Source organism: Scyliorhinus torazame, chromosome 15, assembly GCF_047496885.1.
Source record: "Scyliorhinus torazame isolate Kashiwa2021f chromosome 15, sScyTor2.1, whole genome shotgun sequence".
Lineage (NCBI taxonomy): Eukaryota > Metazoa > Chordata > Chondrichthyes > Carcharhiniformes > Scyliorhinidae > Scyliorhinus > Scyliorhinus torazame.
In genome coordinates this window covers 161,223,670-161,238,866 of record NC_092721.1, presented here as the reverse complement: position 1 = coordinate 161,238,866, position 15,197 = coordinate 161,223,670, and the positions used below count along the sequence as shown (strand labels likewise).

The following is a 15,197-nucleotide window of genomic DNA, read 5'->3' as shown; positions in this document are numbered from 1 at the left end:
CTCGCACTCCAAAGGTTTCTCGCAGCTTGAGAACATGGAAAGAATAGAGTGGATTTACCTTAAAAGAAATGAATAATCCTTTGAAAATGAATTTGGCTGTACTCACTTGTGGCCAAGGTGTTTAAGGAAGTATCCCAGAACCTTCAGTGCTTGGACTCTAATGCTTTCACTTTTTGAAGCCAGTAATTTGTAAATAACCCTAATGGGACAATAAAGGTATCATATTGATACAATGATTTGCCAAATCTCAGATCAGTATATTACTTCCGAAACAAATAATATCAGAATCATTTCTCACTTATAAACATTTTACAACTTTTACATTTTTGTTATCTAAAGCTGAGTATGTCACCTAAGAAGTGTTTCCTGTAAAAAAAACTGAACAAGGTAACATTTTATTTTGTCTCTTCTGAAAAGTGAGTATCCCATGAAAAAGCATTTCAATATTTGACTATTTTAACAAACCTGAATTTTAAAAAGAAAATAGATAAACGTACTCTCCACGCTAGATGTGGAATTCTAACAAAAGAGTTGTTTTGGCAGAGAAAGGGCATCCCAACATTTGACAAATTTGAAAAGTATGATATTTTTTCACAAAACTATTGCAAATGTGTTTGAAATTGACAGTTTTTATCCCTGTAATCAAAACAGAACTCAATCAGAAGGGCAATGCCAACACAGGAAATCGATATTTTTCTTTTTCACAATTAAAAGCTGAAAACAAAATGACGAAAACTGACAACTATTGAACAAATGTTGCAAACAACAACGGGGAAATGTTATAAAGAGTCTTTTCATCTAACTCTATCGGCATATCCTTACAGGAGGCTATTTGGCCCATCGAGTCTGCACCAGCCCTTGGAAAGAGCACCCTACCTAGTCCCACACCTCCCCAAAACCCAGTAACCCCATCTACACTTTTTGGGACACTAAGGGGCAATTTAGCATGATCAATCCACCTAACTTGCACATCTTTGGACTGTTGGAGGAAACCGGAGCACCCAGAGGAAACTCACGCATACACGGGGAGAACGTGTAGACTCCGCACAGACAGTGGCCCAAGCGGGAATCGAACCTGGGATCCTGGTTCTGTGAAGCAACAGTGTTAACCACTGTGCTACCGTACCGCCCTCTACCGTGCCGTAATTACTTGAAAGTGGAGTCACAGGTGGACAGGGTGGCGGAGAAGGCATTCGGCATACTTGGTTTCATTGGTCAGAACATTGAATAGAGGAGTTGGGAAGTCTTGAAGATGTTGTACAAAATATTAGTACGGCCACACTTGGAATACTGTGTACAGTTCTGATCATTCTATTATAGAAAGGATATTATTAAACTAGAAAGAGTGCAGAAAAGATTTACTAGGATGCTACCGTAACTTGATGGTTTGAGTTATAAGGAGAGGCTGGATAGACTGGGACTTTTTCCCTTTTTCCCTGGAGCGTAGTAGGCTTAGGGATGAACTTATAGAGGTCTATAAAATCATGAGGGGCATACTAGAGGGCATGGGATCCAGAGGGGCATTTTTTTCACACAGAGAGGGTGAGTGTCTGGAACAAGCTGCCAGACGCAGTTGTTGAGGCGGGTACAATTTTGTCTTTTAAAAAGCATTTGGACAGTTACATTGGAAAGCTGGGTTTGGAGGGATCTGGGTCAAATGTGGGCAATTGGGACGAGCTTAGTGGTAAAAACTGGGCGGCATGGACAAATTGGGCTGAAGGGCCTGTTTTCATGCTGTAAACCTCTATGACTCCTTGAGGTAATATTTCCACATTCCTACTATTCTTTGGATGAAGAGCATTCTCCTGAATTCCCTATTTGATTTATTAGCAGCTATGGTATATTTATGTCCTCACCGTATTCCATTTCGTTGATCAAAAGCAGGTATCATGGATGCAGGGTGCTCTGACATCAGTGCAACCAACAGTTGCAGAACGTCGTGAATGTTTTCATCCTGTTTTATGGAACCAGACAAAATAAAACTTTCTTCAATTCATAGACATATTGCTAAACAGTAAGTCCCTGCTGAGTTCAAAATACATGAGGGTGGAGGGTGAATTTGCTTTCTTCTATAACACTCCTCAAAACATACCTTTTTGTCCAAGCTTTTAGTCATTTGACCTTCATTCCCTTGTGAATTTGTGCCAAAGTTTGTTTTAAAATGCTTCTGTGAAGCACCTTGGTACTTTTTGTTGTGTTAACTGTGCTATATAAATGTAAGCTTCAGGGATGTAGTTACTCCGAAGAATCAAGATAGATGGGTGACGGGGAGAGGGGCTGGGAGGAAGCAGTCAGTGCAGGGATTCTCTGTGGTCGTTCCCCTCAGTAACAAGTATACCGCTTTGGATACTGTTGAGGGGGACGACCACCAGGGGTAAGCCACAGTGAACGGATGTCCAGCACTGAGTCCGTCCCTGTGGCTCAGAAGAGAAGGAGGGAGATCAGGAGAGCAGTAGTTATTGGGGACTCGATAGTTAGAGGGACAGATCGACGGTTCTGTGGCAACGAAAGAGACTCACGGATGGTATGTTTCCTCCCAGGTGCCAGGGTCCGTGACGTCTCGGACCGTGTTTTCAGAATCCTTAAGGGGGAGGGGGAACAGTGACAAGTCGTGGTACATATCGGTACCAACGACATAGGTAAGAGAAGGGACGGGGATTTAAAACAGGAATTTAGGGAGCTAGGGTGGAAGATGAGAGCCAGGACAAACCATGTTGTCATCTCTGGTTTGTTGCCAGTGCCACGTGCTAGCGAGTTGAGGAACAGGGAGAGAGTGCAGATAAACATGTGGCTGCAGGGATGGTGTAGGAGGGAGGGTTTCAGTTACATGGATAATTGGAGCACATTCTGGGGAAGGTGTGACCTGTACAGACAGGACGGTTTGCACCTGAACCAGAGGGGCACCAATATCCTGGGAGGGAAATTTGTTACGGCTCTTCGGGGGGGGGTTTAAACTAATTTGTCAGGGGGATGGGAAAACGAGCTGTAGTCCGGAAGCCAGTATTGAGAGTAGTGAGGTACTGAGGAGGGTATCAAGGACGCAGGAGTGTACCAGCAGACAGGAAGGTGGGTTGAAATGTGTCTACTTCAATACAAGCAGCATCCGGAATAAGGTAGGTGAACTTGGAGCATGGATTGGTACCTGGGTCTACGATGTTGTGGGCATTACGGAGACATGGTTAGAACAGGGACAGGAATGGTTGTTGGAAGTTCCGGGGTATAGATGTTTCAGTAAGAGTAGGGAAGGTGGTAAAAGTGGTGGAGGAGTAGCATTGTTAATCAAGGATAGTTTAAAGGCTGCAGAAAGGCAGTTCGAGGGGGATCTGCCTACTGAGGTAATATGGGCTGAAGTTAGAAATAGGAAAGGAGCGGTCACGTTGTTAGGAGTTTTCTATAGGCCCCCAAATAGTAAGATGTGGAGGAAGAAATTGCAAAACAGATTATGGATAGGTGTGGAGGTCTCAGGGTAGTTGTCATGGGTGACTTTAACTTTCAAAATATTGATTGGAACCTCTATAGGTCGAACAGTTCGGGTGGGGCAGTTTTTGTACAGTGTGTGCAGCAGGGTTTCCTGACACAATATGTGGATAGGCCGACACGCGGTGGGGCCACATTGGATTTGGTACTGGGTAATGATCGGGGCCAAGTGTTACATTTGTTTGTGGGAGAGCACTTTGTTGATAGTGACCACAATTCAGTGTCTTTCACTATTGCAATGGAGAGGGATGGGGCCATACGGCAGGGCAAGGTTTATAATTGGGGGAGGGGTAATTATGATGCGATTAGGCAAGAATTAGGGAGCATAACATGGGAACAGAAACTGTCAGGGAAAGGCACAAATGAAATGTAGAGCTTGTTCAAGGAACAAATACTGCGTGTCCTTGATAGGTATGTCCCTGTCAGGCTGGGAGGAAATGGCTGTGTGAGGGAACCATGGTTCTCAAAAGAGGTTGAATGTCTTGTCAAGAGGAAAAAGGAAGCGTATGTAAGGATGAGAAAACAAGGTTCAGTTGGGTCGCTTGAGGGTTACAAGGTAGCAAGGAATTAGCTAAAAAAAGAGCTTAGGAGAGCTAGGAGGGGGCATGAGAAGTCCTTGGCGGGTTGGATCAAGGACAACCCCAAGGCTTTTTACTCTTATGTGTGAAATAAAAGAATGACCAGGGTGAGGTTAGGGCAAGTCAAGGACAGTAGTGGGAACTTGTGCATGGAGTCAAAAGAGATAGGAGAGGCGTTGAATGAATACTTTTCTTCAGTGTTCACCAAGGAGAGGGGCCATGTTTTTGAGGATGAGAGTATGATACAGGCGGGTAGTCTGGAGGAGGTAGATGTTCTGAGGAAGGATGTATTAGCAGTTTTGAAAAACCTGAGGGTCGACAAGTCCCCTGGGCCAGATCGGATATATCCTAGGATTCTTTGGGAGGCAAGGGATGAGATTGCAGAGCTTTGATCTTTGGGTCCTCACTGTCCGTGGGGGTAGTGCCAGAGGACTTGAGATAGGTGAATGTTGTTCCTGTGTTCAAGAAAGGGAATAGGAATGACCCTGGTAATTATAGGCCGGTTAGTCTTACTCCGGTGGTCGGTAAATGGAAAAGGTCCTGAAGGATAGGATTTATGACCATTTGGAAAGATGCAGCTTAATCCGGGATAGTCAACACAGATTTGTGTCTTGCCTCACAAATTTGATTGAATTCTTTGAGGATGTAACTAAGTGTGTAGATGAAGGTAGAGCAGTTGATGTCGTATACATGGATTTGAGTGAGACGTTTGATAAGGTTCCCCATGGTCAGCTCATGAAGAAAGTAAGGAGGTGTGGGACAGAGGGAAATTTGGCCAATTGGATAAGTAACTGGCTATCACATAGAAGACAGAGGGTGGTGGTGGATGGAAAATTTTTAGACTGGAGACCAGTTATCAGCGGTGTACCACAGGGATCAGTGCTGGGTCCTCTGCTGTTTGTGATTTTTATCAATGACTTGGAGGAGGGGGCTGTAAATTTGCTGATGGCACCAAGATAGGTGGAGTAGTGGATGAGGTGGAGGGCTGTTGTAGGCTGCAAAGAGACATTGATAGGATGCAGAGCTTGGCCGAAAAATGGCAGATGGAGTTTAACCCTGATAAGTGCGAGGTGATTCATTTTGGTCGGAAAAATTTGAAAGCGGATTACAGGGTCAACGGAAGGGTTATGAGGAATGTGGAGGAACAGAGAGATCTTGGGGTTCATGTGCACAGATCTCTGGTTGCTACTCAAGTGGATAGAGCCGTGAAGAAGGCCTATAGGGTGTTAGCGTTTATTAACAGGGGGCTTGAGCCGTGGGGTTATGCTGCACCTGTACATGACCCTGGTGAGACCACATTTGGAGTATTGTATACAGATCTGGTCACCTCACTATAGGATGTGGAAGCATTGAAAAGGGTGCAAAGGAGATTTACCAGGATGCTGCCTGGTTTGGAGGTTAGGTCTTATGAGGAAAGGTTGAGGGATCTAGGGCTTTTCTCTTTGGAGCGGAAGAGATGAGAGGCGACTTAATAGAGGTTTATAAGATGATGAGGGGGATAGAGTGGACGTTCAGAGACTATTTCCTCGGGTGGATGTACCTGTTACAAAGGTGCATTACTATAAGGTTCAGGGTGGGAGATATAGGAGGGATGTCCGAGGTAGGTTCTTTACTCAGAGAGGGGTTAGGGGGTGGAATGGACTGCCTGCTGTGATAGTGGAGTCGGACACTTTAGGAACTTTCAAGCGGTTATTGGATAGGCACATGGAGCTCACCAGAATGACAGGCAGTGGGATAGCTTGATCTTGGTTTCCGTCAAAGCTCGGCACAACATCGAGGGCTGAAGGGCCTGTTCTGTGCTGTACTGTTCTATGTTCTATGGGTCGCTTGAGGGTTACAAGGTAGCAAGGAATTAGCTAAAAAGTTGATGCTGTAAAATTAAAACTTATAATAATAATTAATAGTTATGGTATTTAAATTGTATTGCCACTTTTATGTTCCATTAATTTCAAGATTTCAGAGTGAAACTGATTTTACAAAACTGAATAAAAGTTGTACTCCCCTTTCTAATTTCCTCTTTTCTTAAGTTGTTGATTTCTCCTCACGATGCTATTTTGTGGCGATTGGTTAATCCTCCTGTAACTTTGCAAATGGCTAATTTTCATCAATTGATCTTGACCAGAGTACCCCAAACTTGGTTCTGCAGAACCTTGGGACTCTGCTGCATACATCCAGTAGTTGTAGTTGGCAACGCTGACATATTCAATTTAAAAATTGCAGTGAAACTGCTGGTCCAAAGACTGATTTCTCCATGCATTATCTGCTGATGGGCTCACTAATGAGAGGGAAAAGCGAGAGGCAAGGGAGGGACGAGAGAGCAGTGAGAGGCGAGGGAGGGACAAGAGGCGGGGGGGTGAAGCACAAGGGGCAGGGTGGGTGAGGCACAAGGGACAAGAGGCGGGGGGTTGAGGCACAAGGGGCAAGAGACAAGCGGTGAGGTGAAGGAGGGGTGACATGAGGGAGGGGAGAGGTGAGGGAGGGGCGAGGGATGAGGGTGTATATATGTGTGGGAGCGAGGTGACAGTGCACGTGTGTGTGAGAATGAGGTGAGAGTGCACTTTTGTGAGAGCGACATGAGAGTGCACGGGTGTGTGAGAGCGAGGTGAGACTGCACGGGTGTGTGAGAGAATGAGGTGAGAGGTCATGTTGTGTGAGAACAAGGTGAGAGTGCACGTGTGTGAGAACAAGGTGAGAGTGCACGTGTGTGAGAGCGAGGTGAGAGTGCATGTGTGTGAGAGCGAGATGAGAGTGCACATGTGTGTGAGAGCGAGGTGAGAGTGCACGTGTGTGAGAGAGGTGAGAGTTCACGTGTGTGAGAGAGGTGAGAGTGTGTTTTTTATATGAGTGTGAGTCTGAAATGAGAGTCCAGCTCTCCAAAAGCATTTCTAATATTGAGCGAATTTGAGCAAAAGAAGCAGCATTTCTCCTCCCATTAACATGACAAAAAGATAAGATTTAAGTACTTTGTTAAATAAGAGAACACTTTAATTCTAATAAATGTGTATGTATGAGGAATAACGGGCGGAATTCTCCGATCCCCCCGCCGGGTCAGAGATTAGGCACGGCGCGAATCGCGCCACGCTGCAATTCTCCGCAGTGCGGATAATCGGCACCAGCGTGGTCAGCACGGCGCCGATCGGGGTATGCGCCGACTCTCTGGCCCCGGGCCGGCACAGGCCGACACGTCCGTTCTCCGGCCCGGATGGGCCGAGCGGCCGTCATCAAAAAGCCGAGTCCTGCCGGCGCCATTCTAACAACCTCTGAGCAGACGGGACCTCGGCCTTGAAGAGTCCGGGGGCGGACTGTGGTGGGGGGAAGGGGGGCCCGACCCCGGGGGGGGGGCCTCCGTAGTGGCCTGGCCCGCGATCGGGGCCCACCCACCGGCAGGTCGGCCTCTGTGCCCCCCGGCCTCCTTTCCTCCGCGCCGGCTCCTGTAGCCCTGCGCCATTTGGCGTCGGGGCCACCGCGGGGAAGAAGGCTACTGCGCATGCTCAGACCCCACGGCGCCGGGATCAGGCCGGGATCGGCAGCTGGGGCGGCGGAGGCCACTCCAGCGCCGTCCTAGCCCCAGTGGGCAGCAGAATGGGGTCCCGGATCGGGCGCCGATGCCGGAGTAAAACACTCCCGTTTTTACTCTGGCGCGGCACTTAGAAGCCCGTTGGAAGAATCCCGCCCCATATTTTTTTATACAATTTTTTTGTATGTGTATATATATTGTGCAAAAACTATCAAATTTAACGCTTCAACATAAAACTATGGGCGCGATTCTTCCCAAAAATATCTAAGTTAATTTGTGCCGGGTTTTTCAGGGAATTTCCCGCCGGCTCTGCCAGCGAGTTCCCTACCACTATTCAATGACACTTAGTCACATTTTGGGGACTTGGGGAGTTTCTCACCAGTTTAGCCCACACTAAGAATGTTTTTAGCACTGGGAAGCTGAATTCAGAGATTGGGCTGTCATTTTGAAAGGTGCCCCGATCTCTAAGTGAGCTTGTGGGTCCCCCACACACCCCACCCATGGACAATGTCACCCCCCACACACATGGACACCACCCCACACCCCCCAAGTGAGGACAACCCGCAATGGGGTCCCTGGGGGGCCCCCCTCTTCAGGCCCGCACAGGCCTCCTTACAGCACCCCTTCCCTTCCAGGACCTCCACCCATCACCCCTCCAACCTCCTAGAGGCCCCTACTTAGCTGCCCTGCACGATCCCACCCTTCAAACCCCCCCCTCCACCCTCATTTTATGGGCATCGTCCCCCTTGTCCCTAGCAGTGCCACCCTGGCACTCAGGCACCATTGCAATGCCATCCTGGCATCCAGTGTTCCTGCTGGCGTGGCAGTGCCACCCTGGCACCTTGCTAGTTCCAGGGTGACAGTGTCAACACACTAGCTGGGCAGTGCCGAGGTGCCCGTGTTCTAGTGGGAGAGCCAGGGAGCCACCCTGCACTTACCCTGACCACCCAGGGGTCTCCGATGGCCCTGGTGCCATTCCGCCTGGTCCATGTTTGTGTGGACCAGCACTGATTGGCGCCAGGCTGCAGCCTACCTGGGGAGGCCAAAGAATCGAGGGAGGTCGGTGGATCCCATGTGAGTAGGTTCTAAGTAGGTTTACGACCTACTTCCGCGAGCGTCATTCAGTCCCACCCATTTGGGGCAGAGTTGCGACTCCCACATCTCATGGGACTCCGGAGAATCTCGCGAGGTGCGTAACCAGTCGGGAGGCTCGCTGCAGGCCTCTCCCGGTATTCTCCGGTTGCGTTGCACTCTGTTTCTTTGGTCTTCCGTCAGCACACTTGGGAACTCAAATGGGCTCCATGGCCAGAAACGTTTAGGAAACCCTGGTCTAGGCTATGCATGTGCGTTATCTGGCCATGGAAGATAGATCTTTCAACTAAATGCAATCCCTTCCTCACCTGGCAGCCAGTTACATGTGCTGTGATGAATGAATTAACAGAGCTTGGATCTGGGTCTTTCCTGGTTTGTATGGCTAACTACCCCAATTAACTCAACAAGCCTAAGCAGAATTTATATTTCAAAATTTCTTATCACGTCAGTGAAAATTAAATAAGATAGACCAGCAGTAAGTATCTGCAAAGCACATGTTTACTAAATAGTGCATTACTATTTTTGCATTTCTTATCCTGATTAATGTGATTTTCTTGTCAGAAAAAAGAAAAAAATGTTGATATTTTTGGAATTTACCTCATGCATGGTTAACAGGTAGTTAAGAATACTTTGAAGTTCATCTTCCTTCACACCACGATCCTTTTCAAAAGAAAACAGTTGACCATTTACATTCCAATGACTACACACAGTCCACAATCAGATCATGAAATATTGGATTAATTCTGTCAGAGGCTTTTTGTAAACGCTAAACATATTTTGAACATTTTCACTAAATTCTTGATACAATGCACTTGTCGGAAACATGCAATGAATTTTGTTTAATACACAGGAATGATCTTCTTTCTGGACCTCAGTAATCTAACAGGATTTACAGAAAAGCAAAACTATTTAAAGATTTGATAGAAATTTCAGTTCTTACCTTCAAAATTAGTTGCTTCAAAAATAGCAGCATAAAAGCCCGTAATGAAATAATTTCTTTCTGAGATGGACGAGGGCCATCTTGAAAAAAAAGAATATTTTCTGTCATGCATTTTCAAATGTTAGTTCAAAACATGCTTTCCAAGTCCAGTTCCAGGACCTGCACTCTACCAATTTTATATCAAGCAAATTCCTGAAGCATACAAATGGATCCTTAACAACAGATTTTAAAGATTTTCTTTCCAAAGAGTTGAAAAATTCAGGCAACAACTGAAATAACTTGTGTCAGTTTAAGAAAATAGTCTTTACAGACTCAAAGACCAGGGGCACAATTTAACCACCACGGCACCCGGCGCCGATCTGAGCGTATCACTGGGAAAGGCCAAAATTGAGATTAGCAGCTCACCAGCCTGCTCCCGACGGCAAGATCTGGATCTCGCCAAATATGGCAAGCATATCATTAACCTCAATTTGCATTAATTTTCATCTCATGAGCGAGATTGAAGTCAATGGTAACGGAATCCCGGGAATTAACCAGCTCCCCGGTGAGAAATCATGCGGGCGTCCTTTTTAAAAACGTGAAGCTGGCGTGATGGCTGCTGAGAGCAACTGAGGAGATGAATATTAATTTCCATATTTGGGCATGCAGCTCAAGAGCACTAGAGCTGTTGCCCCAGTGCTCAGGGGTGGTGGCAGGGGTGCGGGGGATACCAGGCGCCTCAGGGGGGGTTGGGGTTGGGCTTGGTCGGGTGACTGAAGCTTTCCAGGTAGGGGGACCACGCTGAGCTCGGGTTGGGAGGAAGGGATGAGCTCTTCATCCTTGAGGCCTTCAACCATTTAAATATTGTGGATACAATAGAGAAGAGCGGACCTACGCGAGACACTGCTGCAGGGGAGAGGATAAAGGTAGCGCCAGGCTCAGGGCTGAGCAGAGAAGAGCGGACCTACGCGGGACACTGCTGCAGGGGAGAGGATAAAGGCAGTGCCAGGCTCGGGGCTGAGCAGAGGGGAGCCGACCTACGCGGGACACAGCTGCAAGGGAGAGGATAAAGGCAAACTGGGCTAAATTTGAATATTTGTGGAGTTACTAGTTTTAATTTGATTTAAATTACTATTTTTAAGTTGGTTTGAATTACTATTTGTTAAATTTGACTTAGATTACTATTTTTAAGTTGATTTAAATTACTATTTTTAAGTTGATTTAAATAACTTTTTAAATTTTAATTAAATAACTTTTTTAATTTCAATTAAATAACTATTGAATTTGTTGTCAGATCAAGCAAGATAAATACTCAGGAATAAAGCTAATTAAAAAGTATACAGGAGATTGGATATAATCCGACACAAAAACATCTTTCCAAAGTTTAATTTCAAAAGTTTAATTTAAAGGAATAAATCATGGCAGGACAGCTCCAAGGCATGGTCTGTTCCTCTTGCTCCATGTGGCAGGCTGGGGACAGATCCAGTCCCCAGGGTCAGCATGTGTGCAGGAAGTGTCTCCAGTTACAGCTCCTGGATGCTCGTGTTTCAGAGCTGGAGTGGCGGCTGGAGACACTGTGGGGCATCCGCGAGTCAGAGAGCATCGTGGATAGCACGTATAGAGAGGTGGTCACACCGCAGGCTCATACTCCGCAGGCAGGAAGGGACTGGGTGACCATCAGACAGAGCAAGAGAGCGAGGCAGGTAGTGCAGGAATCTCCTGTGGCCATTCCCCTGCAGAGCAGATATACCGCTTTGGATACTGTTGAGGGGAATGATCTCTCAGGGGAAAACAGCAACAGCCAAACTCGTGGCACCACGGTTGGTTCTGCTAGAACCAACTAAAAGAGGGGAGCGGTGATATGTGTGACAGTGCAATAGTTATAGGGGATTCAATTGTAAGGGGAATAGACAGGCGTTCCTGTGGCTGCAAACGAGACTCCAGGATGGTATGTTGCCTCCCTGGTGCTAGGGTCAAGGATGTCTCGGAGCAGGTACAGGACATTCGAGGGGGAGGGTGAACAGCCAGTGGTTGTGGTACACATCGGTACAAACGACATAGGTAAAAAAAGGGATGAGGTCCTAAAAGCAGAATACAGGGAGCTAGGAAGGAAGTTAAGAAATCGGACCTCGAAGGTAGTGATCTCAGGATTACTACCGGTGCCACGTGCTAGTCAGAGTAGAAATGAAAGGATAAATAGGATGAATACGTGGCTGAAGGGATGGTGTCAGGGGGAGGGTTTCAGATTCCTGGGGCCGGTTCTGGGGGAGGTGGGGCCTGTACAAACTGGACGGGTTACACCTGGGCAGGACTGGAACTGATGTCCTAGGGGGACTGTTTGCTAGAGATGTTGGGGAGGGTTGAACTAATGTGGCAGAGGGATGGGAACCGATGAAGGTAGTAAAACAGGGACAGAAACAAAAGGCAGTAAGGGGTAAAGTGTAAGGCAGAGAAGCCATGGTCGAAATCAAAAAGGGCGACAGTACAAGGTACAGAGACTGAGGGGAGCTCAGTGAATAGGCCCAATAATACTAAAAGGAATAAAACGGGAAGTAAAAACAGAAATGGAAAGTGACGCGGCAGGTTGTTACATGAAGATATGGGTTCAACGACAAGGAAAATTAGGAGAAAAGTTAAGAGAAAAAATAACTTGGTGTTAAGATTCAAAAGAGAGGTCTAAAAGTCAACATAAGTGTACTTTACCTGAATGCTCATAGTATTCGGAATAAGGTAAATGAGTTGATGGCGAAATCATCGTGAATGACTATGATTTAGTGGCCATTACTGAAACATGGTTAAAGGATGGTCACGACTGGGAGTTACATATCCAAGGGTATCAAACTATTCGGAAGGACAGAGTGGATGGTAAGGGAGGTGATGGAGCTCTGTTATTTAAGGATGACTTCCGGGCAATAGTAAGGGATGACATCGGTGCTATGAAGGATAAGGTTGAATCCATTTGGGTGGAAATCAGGAATAGTAAGGTGAAAAAAATCACTGATAGTAGTCTACAGGCCACCAAATAGTAACATTATGGTGGGGCAGGCAATAAACAAAGAAATAACTGATGCATTATCATGGGGGATTTTAATCTACATGTCGATTGGTTTAACCAGGTCGGTCAAGGCAGCCTTGAAGAGGAGTTTATAGAATGTATCTGCGATAGTTTCCTAGAACAGTATGTAATGGAACCTACGAGGGAACAAGCGGTCCTGAATCTGGTCCTGTGTAATGAGACAGGATTGATTAATGATCTCATAGTTAGGGATCCTCTCGGAAGGAGCGATCACAATATGGTGGAATTTAAAATACAGATGGAGGCTGAGAAGGTAAAATCAAACATGAGTGTTTTGTGCTTAAACAAAGGAGATTACAATGGGATGAGTGAAGAGCTAGCTAAGGTAGATTGGGAGCAAAGACTTTATGGTGAAAGTTGAGGGACAGTGGAGAACCTTCCAAATGATTTTTCACAGTGCTCAGCAAAGGTTTATACCAACAAAAAGGAAGGACGGTAGAAAGAGGGAAAATCGACCGTGGATATCTAAGGAAATAAGGGAGAGTATCAAATTGAAGGAAAATGTATACAAAGTGGGAAAGATTAGTGGGAGACTAGAGGACTGGGAAAACAGAAAGCTACTAAAAAAGCTATAAAGAAGAGTAAGATAGATTATGAGAGTAAACTTGCTCAGAATATAAAAACAGATAGTAAAAGTTTCTACAAATATATAAAACAAAAAAGAGTGGCTAAGGTAAATATTGGTCCTTTAGAGGATGAGAAGGGAGATTTAATAATGGGAGATGAGGAAATGGCTGAGGAACTGAACAGGTTTTTTGAGTCGGTCTTCACAGTGGAAGACACAAATAACATGCCAGTGACTGATGGAAATGAAGCTATGACAGATGAGGACCTTGAGATGATTGTTATCACGAAGGAGGTAGTGATGGGCAAGTTAATGGGGCTAAAGGTAGACAAGTGTACTGGCCCTGATGGAATGCATCCTAGAGTGTTAAAAGAGATGGCTCGGGAAATTGCAAATGCACTAGTGATAATTTACCAAAATTCACTAGACTCTGGGGTGGTCCCGGCGGATTGGAAGTTAGCAAACGTGATACCACTGTTTAAAAAAGGAGGTAGGCAGAAAGCGGGTAATTATAGGCCAGTTAGCTTAACTTCGGTAGTAGGGAAGATGCTGGAATCTATCATCAAGGAAGAAATAGCGAGGCACCTGGATGGAAATTGTCCCATTGGGCAGATGCAGCATGGGTTAATAAAGGGCAGGTCGTGCCTAACTAATTTAGTGGAATATTTTGAGGACATTACCAGTGCGGTAGATAATGGGAAGCCAATGGGTGTGGTATATCTGGATTTCCAGAAAGCTTTTGACAAGGTGCCACACAAAAGGTTGCTGCATAAGATAAAGATACATGGCATTAAGGGTAAAGTAGTAGCATGGACAGAGGATTGGTTAATTAATAGAAAGCAAAGAGTGGGGATTAATGGGTGTTTCTCTGGTTGGCAATCAGTAGCTAGTGGTGTCCCTCAGGGATCAGTGTTGGGCCCACAATTGTTCACAATTTACATAGATGATTTGGAGTTGGGGACCAAGTGCAATGGTCCACGTTTGCAGACGACGCTAAGATGAGTGGGAAAGCAAAAAGTGCAGAGGATACCGGAAGTCTGCAGAGGGATTTGGATAGGTTAAGTGAATGGGCTAGGGTCTGGCAGGTGGAATACAATGTTGACAAATGTGAGATTATCCATTTTGGTAGGAATAACAGCAAAAGTGATTATTATTTAAATGATAAAATATTAAAACATGCTGCTGTGCAGAGAGACCTGGATGTGCTAGTGCACGAGTCACAAAAAGTTGGTTTACAGGCGCAACAGGTGATTAAGAAGGCAAATGGAGTTTTGTCCTTCATTGCTAGAGGGATGGAGTTTAAGACTAGGGAGGTCATGCTGCAATTGCATAAGGTGTTAGTGAAGCCACACCTGCAGTATTGTGTTCAGTTTTGGTCTCCTTACTTGAGAAAGGACGTACTGGTGCTGGAGGGTGTGCAGAGGAGATTCACTAAGTTAATCCCAGAGCTGGAGGGGTTGGATTACAAGGAGAGGTTGCGTAGACTGGAACTGTACTCATTGGAATTTAGAAGGATGCGGGGAGATCTTATAGAAACATATAAAATTATGAAGGAAATAGATGCGGGCAGGTTGTTTCTACTGGCGGGTGAAAACAGAACTAGGGGGCATAGCCTCAAAATAGTGGGAAGTAGATTTAGGACTGAGCTTAGGATGAACTTCTTCACCCAAAGGGTTGTGAATCTATGGAATTCCTTGCCCAGCGAAGCAGCTGAGGCTCCTTCATTAAATGTTTTAAAGATAAAGATAGATAGTTTTTTGAAGAAAAAAGGGATTAATTGTTATGGTGCTCGGGCCGGAAAGTGGAGCTGAGCCCACAAAAGATCAGCCATGATCTCATTGAATGATGGAGCAGGCTCGAGGGGCCAGATGGCCTACTCCTGCTCCTAGTTCTTATGTTCTTCTACACATAACAGGGGCAACTACAGCTGCTGCCTGTCTGTCCTACCAAACACTTCCAGGTTATATGCTGAC

The 15,197-nt window shown here is 45.9% G+C and overlaps 1 protein-coding gene across 1 annotated transcript in view; it reads right to left on the bottom strand.

Moving 5' to 3' along the window:
- The window catches only part of LOC140391333 (neurobeachin-like), a 382,107-nt gene that overhangs the window by 53,481 nt on the left and 313,429 nt on the right, over positions 1-15,197 (bottom strand). Inside the window, exons 14-18 of the mRNA XM_072475916.1 lie at positions 9,605-9,684; positions 9,262-9,324; positions 5,771-5,881; positions 1,857-1,954; positions 107-199 (exon numbers count right to left, since the gene is read on the bottom strand). Of these exons, the coding sequence (XP_072332017.1) occupies positions 107-199; positions 1,857-1,954; positions 5,771-5,881; positions 9,262-9,324; positions 9,605-9,684 (445 nt within the window). The remainder of the gene's footprint in view (positions 1-106; positions 200-1,856; positions 1,955-5,770; positions 5,882-9,261; positions 9,325-9,604; positions 9,685-15,197) is intronic.